The 12,813-nt window shown below is 42.9% G+C and overlaps 1 protein-coding gene across 34 annotated transcripts in view; it reads right to left on the bottom strand.

Moving 5' to 3' along the window:
- Dst (dystonin) overlaps positions 1-12,813 on the bottom strand; it is a 434,856-nt gene that overhangs the window by 182,055 nt on the left and 239,988 nt on the right. For all 34 annotated transcript variants that reach the window (XM_076558452.1, XM_076558433.1, XM_076558438.1 and 31 more), the window contains one exon: positions 4,541-4,707. In XM_076558452.1, the coding sequence (XP_076414567.1) occupies positions 4,541-4,707 (167 nt within the window). The remainder of the gene's footprint in view (positions 1-4,540; positions 4,708-12,813) is intronic.

The following is a 12,813-nucleotide window of genomic DNA, read 5'->3' as shown; positions in this document are numbered from 1 at the left end:
GCCTCCACCCTAACTCTCATCCTGTTAGAGAACACTCCCAGGATGCCCTGGCTAGAGGCTCCTCCCCGGTCTACCTCAGCCCCTCTTGCTAGTAAGCTTACTCATCAAATGTTTCTGTGACACTCTTTTGTCTAAACTCATTAAACCCAGTCAGTCTTCCCTGATACTCGTGTGAGTGACAAAGTTCTGAGCTTATTAATGGGGAGGCATGCTTCAAATACTGTCGATCAAGGAGCATTCCAGTTATCTGAACGGAACAAACAAAACAAGCAAGCAGGTGGCACTTTCATTATTTCAACTCTTTCCCCTGAGAACTGAATATAACAAACAGAAGTTCCTAGAAGGAACTGGGAACAGCAGCAAATTCTAACAAGATTTAATTGGGGGAAATTAATTGAGCTGTAATTCATTTAAACAAAACCCAAGAGCTGTTCTTTATAATCTCCCTACCTTTTCATTGTTATTACCTGGACTATAATCCAGGCTCTTTATCTCTTCCAGATAACATGACTGACATATTAACGTTATAGAATTGTGATTTTGCTCTTACTTAAGTATTTTAATATGCTTTAATTTTTAATTTAATCACTTTTAACATGTTACATGGTTTTCATTGTTACCCAATCCTAAATTAAGCAACCAGCATTGTCCGTCAGTAATTTATAAGAGGAAACAAAACCCTGGGTTGGCAGTTACACATGCACATTTTCAGCTCCCAAATTCACCAAGAGTTCCCACGGATCTTTGCTAACTGTCATTAGTCTTTAGGGACGCAGGACTGCATTGTGCAGGTCAACACTTCCATCTCTTAAAATTGTTAGCAGACAGAAATTATGTCAGTCATGACAAAATCCAGAACAGTCACATTCATTATTTCTTCAAAGGCATATGATGTTGAGGATATTAATCAGCATCTGAAGATTTTTTATTATTGATAAAAACGAAGGCACAGTCTATTTCATGAGACTTTGTTTATTTGTTTGTTTTCTTTGTTTTGTGTAGCCCTGGCTGTCCTGGAACTTGATCTGTAGACCAGGCTAGCCTTAAACTCAGAGATCCACCTGCCTCTGCTTCCTGAGTGCTGGGATTAAACATGGGTGCCACCATGGCCCAGCTGAATTTTTTTTAAAACTAACATATTTATTTTTGTTATAATACAGATTTCTGCAAGAGCAGAAACATCTACCTACATGGTTAACATTCTGTGTGTGTTTGGTGAGTGCTTATCTCCTAACACTAAGTCTTTCTTACCTCCATGGATAATCTGAATTTACATAATCTATGTTAAAATTCCTCTTCATTTAATTTCACATAATAGTTCTTTGGAGATAAAAATTAGAAAACTGAACTATGTAAAAAAAATACTGAACTGTTAATAGCACACTGTCTACTTAGGTTAGCAAACCTGTTTGTTTTCAAATATTCTAGGTATAAAACTAATCAAAATTATGGTAGACTATCCAAAACAATTGACTTGACCAATGGCTTTTCATAAAGTAGCTCTTATTAATCCAAAACTTTGAATACTTGTGTGACGTGTGTGTATATGTGTGAACAACAGAACCTAGCCACTGTGGCCATCTACCCCAGCCACTCACCCATCTACCCCAGCCACCACAGCCATCTACCCCAGCCACTCACCCATCTACCCCAGCCACCACAGCCATCTACCCCAGCCACTCACCCATCTACCCCAGCCACTCAGCCATCTACCCCAGCCACTCAGCCATCTACCCCAGCCACTCAGCCATCTACCCCAGCCACTCACTCATCTACCCCAGCCACTCACTCATCTACCCCAGCCACTCACCCATCTTCCCCAGCCACTCACCCATCTACCCCAGCCACTTACCCATCTACCCCAGCCACTGCATCCATCACTTTCTCTAAAGGTCCTCTAAAGGTACCCATTTGTTTAGAAAACAGGCCCATGTGCCAGCTCAGCTAAGTTTTATTACTGAAGCAAAATGAAATCCAATAAATAGTAAAGCTTCTTATCTAAATAAATACAAGAGACGAAACCATACTAAACAGAGGTTTCCACAGAAAACTTCACTACATTAAAATTGTATGGGAATAGATAAGTAAAGCCAACTATAAATGAAACACTGCTCCTAAATTATCATGACTGTTAATATCTAAAACCCCACTTATATTGATACTCTACTGGTTTATGGCTTTGTCTTTTTGGTCTTTGGAGTAAATGAAGGTTTTAAGAAGTAAGAAACGTGTGCAAGTCAAGCCTCTCTGCTTAATTCTTACACACACTGGAAGAAAAGCACCCAACTGCTTTATTAAGAAAGGCCCGAAAGCTTTACAACACCTTACAGGCTTAAGGCTTCTTTTGGCAAGAGAAATCAAGTACAGGACACAGAACACTGTACCGGAACTTCAGCATCAGAAACCCTGCGTGCACTCAGAGCTGGAATTCAATTTTACCAGAAATTCTAGAGAAGGAAACAGCTACATTTCCAACTTCTGGGCTGGAGAGGGACGGCTCAGTAGCTCTGAGCAGGTGCTCCTCTTCCAGAGGAACTATACCCATACAGTGGTTTACAACCCTGTTCTGACCTCTGAGGGCACCATGCTAGTGGTGCACACACACACACACACACACACACACACACACACACACACACACACGTAAAACACCTATACACATAAGGTTTTTTTTTTTTTTTTAAGATCCCATTTCTCACCAAAAGCAATGACAGTGGATTTAATTTCTCTTGAAAACTGTAGGATCTCTGATGTACAGTGACTTATTTAAGTACTTGGGAAAAAACACAGATGTATGCCGATTTGCTCATATAATCCTTAATGAGTACTGAAGAGAGCAAAGAGGGAGACAGAGAGGGAAACAGAGAGAGAGGGGAAGAGAAAGGGAAGAGGAAGAGACAGAGAAAGAGGAAGAGAGAGAGAGAAAGGAAGAGAGAGATAGAAAGACAGAGGAAGAGAGAGGGGGAAGAGAGAAGAGACAGAGAGAGAAAGAGGAAGAGAGAGAAAGGGAAAGGGAAAGGGGAGAGGGAGGGAGGGAGGGAGGGAGGGAGGGAGGGAGGGAGAGAGAGAGAGAGAGAGAGAGAGAGAGAGAGAGAGAGAGAGAGAGAGAGAGAGAGAGAGAGAGAGAAAGCACACTTATTTATCCACCATCCATCTAGCTACCTATTTATTTACAGACAAGGTCTTGCTATGGAACCCAGGCTGGTTTCAAATTTGTGAGCCTCCTGTCTCAGCTTCCTGAGTGCTGCCATTACAAGTATGGGCTATCATGGTCAACACAGATATCAATAATTTTAAAGCAGATGATTTTAGAAAAGCTAGCCTCTAAAAATGTTTTTACATGCCTAAAAGCTTTCTGAGAAAGAGCTCCAAAGTCTTCCAGTGTTCAGTCCCTGGGACAGGCAGGGTAATAGTGGACATGTCTGGGTTACTGTGCTCAGTATCTGCACTGGGCCCTGAACAAGGGCAGGTAAGTTGACCCAGGTTTTCTTCTTAATTCAGCAACCTCCACCGACCTCTATCTAAAAGTTGTCTCATAAAGGAAGGAGGCTATCAGACTATTTAAAAATAGGGGCTGTTGAGTGTGGATACATGAAGAGTTCATTACCAGTTTTGTATAGTTTTTATTATAGTCAATACCTTTTTCAGTTTAATAAGTTTATAGCTTACACTTAATCTATTTGTGAATATATCTGGTTCTTCAATATGACATAATCTTCATAAAATCAAGGCAAACAACTGAGGTTAAACCCATAGTTTTCAATAAACATTTTCTGTGGATTTAATTTCTAGTGAGAGAGCAAAAGCACAGACCCAAGAGCCAGTCTGCCAGGTCTGAATCCCAAGTCCACCGCCTGCTAGTCTTGTGACTAGGCAAATATTTACCCAGTGTCTAGGCTTCATGTGTAACTAGGGATGACAAGAGGGAACGGTGTGAGAATTAAACTAACCATTGCTTAGAACAAGGCTAGACAGTGTTAGCTCAAATGTTAACAGGAAGACTTGATTTTCATAGGAAAACTGCTCACCAGGTCCAGATCAGCTGTCCAGTCACTCTTTATTTTGGACCTGGCAATCCCTGGGCTGTTAAGTCTGTGAACTACAGACCTTTGCCTCTCTACTCATCATTTCCCTATAGATAAACTCTAGATCACTGACCGACAGATTGTAGGCATCAGAGCTTAATGCCTGCAAGGCTGTAGAAAATAAATCCAGACATGGTACAGCTCTGTCGCCCTCTGTCTACTGTCATCTTCCTGTGTGTGTGCCTGCCTGCCTGACCCCCCATGTGTGTGTCTGAGTGTGTGTGTGTGTGTGTGTGTGTGTGTGTGTGTGCATGCTCGCACACGTGCATGTGTTACAGTTTAGAGTACTAACTCAGCACTGGGCCTGCGCTGTCTTTCATTTTATCTGGAATTTCTCTACACTGCACATGGACTGCATGTTGTGCTTCTTCCGTAGTAACGTGTTACTTAACATGTTAGAAATGAAAGGATGCCCGTATTTACATGAAGGGAAAGCACACACACATACTCCATACCTGTATTTATGGATGATGGCGTTGAACAGTTTCCCATCTCTCCAGCAGGTAGTGAAATTTTCACACCGTACCCCGGCATAACCTTCTGTTGCCTGCTGTGTCCACAGCAGCAACCTCTCTTTTGCAGACATGTCCTCGGACTCTCCAGTTACATGGATGTCAGATATCTAAATATAACAGAAGCATCGAACCATTAGGAAGGAAGCAAGCTGAGAGAGCACAAGTCTACTATGTGCCAAGTAGTTACATCTGATTTTCCTTAATCCCTGTAACTCTTCTTTTTATACTAAATATATTTCTCCTGTTTTACAGAGGAAAATTGAATTTCAAACAGGTATTCAGATTTGATTTATCTGTATCCAAGTTAAAAGCATCTAATGTATTTTTTTTTAATGTAAAACACACTGATTTTACAATCTTAAAAAGATAAACAACAATAAAACCCTGACAGGCAAAGGGATCCAGACCACTCCAAATTTAGGCAGCACAATGAATTGGTATTGTACAAGAAACAAGTAAAACAGAATTCACAGAGGTCTTCATGGAACAGGCACGCTGACACACAAAATACATAAAATACTGTTTGGGCTTTTATTCTTGTACTTGTAATAAATTATTGACCTTCTGTTTAATGCATTTGCTTTAATAAGCTTTCTCTGTTTAGCAGAAGTCAGACAACTACACACGTGCTGTTACTGTACCCTGAGAGTACAGTTCTCATCTCAAGTCAACAACTTGCTTTTTACCCACTCTTCTATATAGTTGTCCCGGAAACAGTAACTTTTGAGTGGCTCATTTTAGTCAACACAGAATATTTTACAAGCATGATTTATATATATAAGATGAAGCCTATATACACACACACACACACACACACACACACACACACACACACACACACACACACACACAATTTAGGGTAACTATATTGTACTGTTTAAATTTATTTAGTGGGGACACCACAAACTAGGCAGTCCAGGTGACACAGCACACTGTGGTGACCCTCATGCTCACCCCACTGACACTGCCTTGCAGATCTGTTTGCATGCCAGGAGTGGCAGTGCGAACCTGCTTGTGTATTATACCAAAACTTAGCAGCATTAAAAAGTCTACATTCTTTGCTAATGAGGCCTCTTAAAGCAACTTAAGTGCATTTTTTTTCCCAGATGAAAACAGATCAGAAGTAAAAGCTATAAATTACTCTATGCAGAATTTGATCCAACAAGTATTCCATGTCAAGAATAAGAGAACAGGGGCTGGGGAGATGGCTCAGCGGTTAAGAGTACTGGCTGTTCTTCCAAGGGTCCTGAGTTCAATTCCCAGCAACCACATGGTGGCTCACAACCATCTGTAATGAGATCTGGTTCCCTCTTCTGGCCTGCAGGCATACACACAGGCAGAACATTATATACACAATAAATAAATAAATCTTTAAAAAAAAAAAAAATAAGAGAACAGTGCCCTCTCTCATTTTTAACTATATTTTGTAACATTTTTGGCTAACAGCCTATAAATGTTTTATGACTTCCTGTTCAGTTTTAGTAGAATTTTCATGTGTATTTTATTTGTTTGTACAGTTCTGAGAACTCCTTCCATTGAATGACAGAAAAGAACATGGATCTCCATGGTGTGCACTGTCCCAAGAGCAACTCTTCCATCTGGGTCCTTCTTGGCCTGATGCTAACTATAAAGGGTGCAAAGTGACTTCACCAGGGTCTCCTCAGTAGTTCCACAGCTGGGATGAACATTAATATATAACTGTTTCCTCCATCAGAGCAATGTTTGAAACCAAGAAATGATGAAGAGTAAGCAAGCCAGGACCTGGAAGAGATCTGCAAATAAGGAGAGGGTGTGTGTGTGTGTGTGTGTGTGTGTGTGTGTGTGTGTGTGTGTGTGTGTGTAAGTATAAGGAGAGAGGGGGAGGTCACAAATTGTTGTGGGATATTTGTACACTGTGTGAAAATGTTGCCGTTATTGGTATAATAAAAAGCTGAACAGCCAATAGTTAGAGAGGAAGTCTAGGTGGGATTTCTGGGGAGAGAAAGGAAGAGAAGGAAAAATCTAGGCACGCTGGAGAAGCCAGGAGACATGGAGAGGAAACAGGAGGTGCAAGATGGAAGAGAGGTAATGCCATGTGACAGAACATAGATTAATATAAGTGGGTTAATTTAAGTTATAAGAGCTAGTTAGGAACAAGCCTAAGCTATAGGCCGAGCTTTCATAATTAACAAAAAGTCTCTGTGTCATTATTTGGGCGATGGCTGGTGGGACTGAAAAAGACTCGTCACAACAAACCCCCTGCAACAGAAACAAAGGCGCAGACCACAGCAATGAGATCTGCTTCTGGTCTGAGAGCCATCTTCTTTATTTATAAAATGAGGAGGTAGGAGGCTGATGAGAAGGTTTAAGGCCTCTTTCTACCCAAAATCTCCCTAAGACACTATAAACACAACAAAGAACTCAGAGGTCAAATACAGAGTCAAACAACTGAAAGAGGAGAACGGGGCTGGGCCAGACTCGAACAGGAAGCCCCTTGTTCTTCCCAGTGACCACAAGAGCCGGGGCATGGCCACGCCAAGGACCTGAGGCAGAAAGGCTGAGCACAAACCCTCTTCCCAGGCTGGCAGATGCTACCATATCTGCTGGTGCAGATGGAAGGCGGGGCTCACTCCCTCTTCACCTAGGGTCCTACAAAGGCAGTCAGTGCTTGGTGGAGCTCCAAGCTGAGCAAAGTCAGAAACACTGGCCTTAAAATGTCTTGGATTTGGAAGAGAAGCACTGTCTCCATTTTAATCATCTTCCCTAGGAACTTGTGCTAATCTCCACAGCCTGGGAAAGAATTATGTGCATGGACATATCACATAACCTACTGAAGAATTTTGTTTTTATTTTTCCATGTGGAAAACAACTACTGCTCTTTTCTACTTAACTACTTCCAAGCATGTTGAGACATAGTTCTGTTAGATGACTAAGTGACACTGCCCACACAAATTTGCTTCTTCATGATTACGAACTCAAATCATGTAGCTGCTTAAGTATGTTCCCTCCCTGGTAACATTATGAGAGTTATTACACTGTGTATGAGAATTCCAAATTAGCATGGTGTGATCATATCGTGCACACAGGAAATACACGGTCCGTGTCGGCTGGATATTTTATTCAGCATTAACATGGCTTATTAACATTTGGCACACAGGAAATACACCTTGAATATATTTTATTTGTCATGTTATTCCTTTTTACAAAGGGAGAAGCAAAAACCTGCACTTCATATTTTTTCCCAGTTCTTGATGTATAGAGGATTATTTCTGCTATCTCTAGCTGATTCCAGAATATTCTGGGTCAGTCTGGTTACAAGAATAGTTGTCCATTAACTAGGAAAGACAGCACACTTCAGTGAAGAGGTGCCAGTGTAACAGGTGGGAGTGCTGGTCTACCTGAGAGGTGCTGAGCAAGAGTTCACAGATCTGCGACAGTTATAGAGGAAAACCAGGTCTGGTTATTAAATCACTTCCAACACATGAACTCCAGATTGCCACTCACACACATACTAGTTCAGACTATCACACACATACACACTATTTTTTTAAACTCTGATTTAAAACATGCACATTTAATTATGTCATGAGCCACGGTTTCCATTGAAGACTAGCACACCGGCTTATTTCCTGCTCCTCTGGCCATTGGCAGTGAACTGATCCCCCAGTTGCTGAGCGTTTCCACCTGCGCTGTGTGTTCGCCTCACTTCTCCTGCTCTGCCTCCCACAGCTCCAGACTTGCCAGAAATCACATCCCATGAGAAACAACATCCATTAAGGACCTTGCATCACTCCTCACTTTCAAGTTTCGGTTCTCCCCCACTGAAATAACTCAGCTTCAGCAAAGTCTGCTAGGCCTGCAGGTATGTTTTCCTAACCAATGCCTATGGGTACAAAGACCTCAGCTTTTCACATTATAGGACACTTCTCAAAAATGACGTACCCACAACTGTTGTACACTTGAGCATGTCCACAAGCCCAACCCTCAGCTCCACCTACTACAGAAAACTCACAGTCCTTTCTTTTCGTTCAAATTCAGCATCCTTGGTATTAGCTTGAAACAAGTCATGCCTGCCTATCTCAGAAAATAATTCTGGCGTACACTCTCCCACTGAGCTCCACCCCCACCCTGGGATGCTACCACCCTTAACCACTGCAATGCACATCCTAATATTTAAAGTTCAGTGTGTGTGACACTGAATTTCTCTTGCCCCTCCATGTACTCCTGTGTGCATTCTTACCGCAGAGAAGGGCCTCATCATCTGCCCAGTCGCCCCACATCAAAAACTCTGCCATCCATGCTGCATCTCCAACCTCTACACCCTCGTTCATGGATTCTCCCCCACCTCTAATCCTGACCCTACGGAACTCTCACACCATGAGCAATGAACAAGAACTGCAACGTCTCTTCAGCTTAGTACCACAGAGCCATGCACTCCCAGTTCTCACACGGGGAAAAGAGTGAGGAAGGTCCTTGTGCTCACAAATAAAAACACCAGGGGAACCAATGATGCTAAACACACAGGGCTGTCCCTTCAAAGGGAGGGAGTGTGTGACCTGTTCCCTGCTCCAGTATCACTTGCGATGTGAAACACTGTTCAGGTGGCCTTCCGGTGATCCCGGCCAGAGCAAAACTTCCACCATCTTCCAGAATGGAATATCCCTGTTGATGGAAATCTGAGGGTACGAGGTGTCAGGTCTTCATACGCTGCTCAAAAATGTCTTATTCACCAATAACACTAGGCCTTAACACAAGGAAATGTTCCTTAATTTTTCAACTCAGCAAATTCTCTGAGCTGTTATTGCTTTTCTGCTTCAACTGTGAAAGTTCAGACGTTAATCACAGGTTCTACTCAAATTCATTATCACTATAAGATCTAATTAGTTCCACTCACACACCAAATTTTAACCCAGTAAGCATATTCCTAATGAAACATCCTGTGGTTAATTTGAATGTCATTGGTCCCCATAAGCTCTTAGGGAGTGGTACAATTGAGGTGTGTGGCCTTGTTGAAGTAGGTGTGGCCTTGTTGAAGGAAGTGTGTCACTGTGGGGCCAGGCTCTGAGGTCTTTAAGCTTAAACTTCGCTCAGTGTCACAGTCCATTTCCTGTTGCCTTCTGATCAAGATGTAGCCAGCACCATGTCTGCCTGCTCCCTGCCTGTTCCATGATGATAATGGATTAAACTTCTGAAACTGTAAGCCACCACCTCCATGAAATGTGTTCCTTTATAAGAGTTGCCATGCTCATGGCGTCTCTTCACAGCAATAGAAACCCTAACCAAGATACATCCCAACCACTGTGTGCACTTTGCTGTTCACACATGGATGATCAGGACAAATCCCAACATCACAGAATGAACGGGGAAGTGCTATTTGCTCCTCACGGAGTAAACCTATCCCAGGGCAGAGTCGTGGCCCAGCAGAGCAGGCAGGAGCAACTGCCATCCCCACCACACTACACGTACCCCTTCTCCAGGACACACGATCCGAAGTTGGAAAGAAGAGTCTTCAGGAGATCTCCATCAAATACAAACGCTTTCTGGGGCCCCAACAAACGCTGGGTTACGAAGACCACACCACACCCAGTTACTAAAATGCCCACAGATTAGTTAACAGCCGTCCACCTACACTGAGGCTTTGCCCTCCCTGCATGAGCGCTGCAGCTTATCCTTTTTGTTTGCTTGTTTTTTGTTTTGTGGGGCGGGGTCTCACTGTGTAGACCAGACTTGTCTTGAACTCACAGAGATCTTCCCGTCTTTGTCTCCAAACTGCTGGGGTTAGAGATGTGCGCCACCATGCCTGGCTTAGTGTACTCTTTCTTCTACATCCACAGTTAGCCTCTGCTGAACTTTCTAGAATCGAGTGATGCCCCTGATTCTCTGCGGATAAAACCACACGAATGTATCTGGCTATCGCACCACCCGCTCCTTCTCTCCAGGTTTGTGAGTGACGTCTACCTTTAGAACATTCTCTCCCCCATTTGCCTACCACAGACCCAGCAGGTACTCAGTAGATGACTACTGAGTGAGAAGGCATGGATGGAGAGGGTGGAGACCAGGTGTGCATCAGAAACACTGCGTGCTGCCCTTCGGACCTCTGCAAGCCTTGCCATTGTAGGAAACTGGGTGACTATAGTCAGCACTGCTTTCCAGGAGAAGCAGACAGACTGACCACTGCCCTGCAGGGAACAGTACCAAGCAGAACTTCACCTTCACCATTGAACTTCTTTAAAACCAAACCAAACCAAACCAAAACAGTACCAAACTTGACAGGACATAACTTGGAAATGAAAGAAACCCCACTAACATATCTGGGTTCTCGGATTTCATGGACAGTTGATTGCTCAATGGCCCATTTGCTGGGAAATGAGTAACAACAGTGTCAGTGTGCAGTCAACGGGATCTGGAAGTGAGAAAGGCCTCTGAGCAGAGCCAACACCAGCAGACAACTGGGAAAGAGGGACACCCTATTTTTACAGATGCTGTCACCATCATGGCATGCACACAGCACAACTGATTCTAAAACTCCAACACTCCCTGAAAATTTATTCACATTCATTTAACTTTGCTGTGGTATGGGAGACTGAGCTCCAGACCACACGCATGTTATACAAGCATTTTGACACAGAGGTCTATCCTAGCCTCAGGTATACACATTGAAAACATATGTGCATTTAATATTCCACACAAAAAAATCCCAGCTTTTATTTTTAATACTTAAAAATAATTATGTCATTTCAAAACATTTATCAAATTGATAATTACTAATGTGTACAAAAAGTAGAAAAGCCAATCTAAGCTATTTCTTGTAGGTGAGGTTATAAATAGAAAGATCAAGGAATCACAGAATTCGAACTGACAGAGCAAAGACACTTGGGGAAATGCCATCCCTTTAGTGGCCCCCAACAAACTGAAAGTAAAAGAAGACACTGTGCCCAGGGTCTAACATCTTGCTTACATCTAGGTTCCCTAAACTCTACCTCAGGGTTTCTGAGAGTGAAATTCCTCCCTCATGTTTAGAAAAATAGATTATCACTGTAACAGATGAATTTGTTTTCCTCAGCAGCCACAGTGCATGCCATTAACTCAACTGCTTTAACTAGCTTCACCTTCCAGCATGGACAGATACCAGGCCCTGTTGGGGAAATGACTGCTTCACAGCCACCAGCCTATAGGGCCATCCCTTTGCTCCACCTCAACATCCACTGCAAGACTCTCCTTCAGGGGAGAGTGAGTGTCAGCTTCAACAGGGACGGTGGGGCTAATACAGAGAAAATCACTGAGGTACCAACACACATTGGCTCTCTCCCATAAATAGGAGACAGAGGGCTCATTTGAAAAAACAGCATCCAGTAAACTGGGTGTGGTGATATGTGATGACTCAGGAGGCTGAGGCAGGAAGATCACTTGAGTTCAGAAAGCCAAGGCCAACTTGGAAAACATCCCAAGAGATTCCATCTTAAATAAGTTGTTCCAAAAGACAAATAAACACGTTGTTACCCTCCCTCACTGGCAGTCTTCCTCCCCACACACCTGCCTCTGGGATTGTTCTCTTTCTCTCATAGCCTAGGGACTTCATGCCTTTGAAGGGAGTCCTACCAAGGTGTAAATAAACAAAGGCAACCTCAAGAACCACTTTCTCCCAGGAGATTTCTATTTGAGTAAGTTGCAGCTTAGGCTAAGTCTGGGGTTTGAAGATGAAAACCCACTGATTATGAAGAAAGAAGTGAGAAGATGGAAAATGAGGAGGAGGGAGGACACAGCATCCTTCCTCTGTTATGTAAATCGCTTCACAACTACAGGACAGAGGGAAATGTCTTTTGGAAACTCAGAGCTCTTTGCTTCACAGGATGGTTAGAAGGGTCCCCCCCCCCCCATCCACAGGAAAAGACAACAAATGGGTAAAGGTCATGACACACTTTGCATCCAGTCTACTTCTCCTACTTCACCTCATTAAATACAAGAAGGCACACCCATTTTAGAGATGTGGATAATAAAACCCTTAAGTTTTCTGACTGAAGGTCTCTTGTGTGTTCTTTATTCTACCACACCTGCAGGAATTCTACAATTTCCCACGAGTTTTAGCCAATGATGAACCATCTCATTCTACTAATACAGGGCCTCCCATCTGAGCCAGATGGCAAGGTGGGAGCGACAGCTAGTTAGAGCATCACATATGCAGAACACACAAAGTCCTTAACCCCTTAGACAGTTTTTACTGACTAGTCGTGTGT

This window comes from Peromyscus maniculatus, chromosome 21 (assembly GCF_049852395.1).
Source record: "Peromyscus maniculatus bairdii isolate BWxNUB_F1_BW_parent chromosome 21, HU_Pman_BW_mat_3.1, whole genome shotgun sequence".
Classification (NCBI taxonomy): Eukaryota; Metazoa; Chordata; class Mammalia; order Rodentia; family Cricetidae; genus Peromyscus; species Peromyscus maniculatus.
The sequence above is the reverse complement of the archived record's forward strand: the minus strand, read 5'-3'. Positions and strand labels throughout refer to the sequence as shown.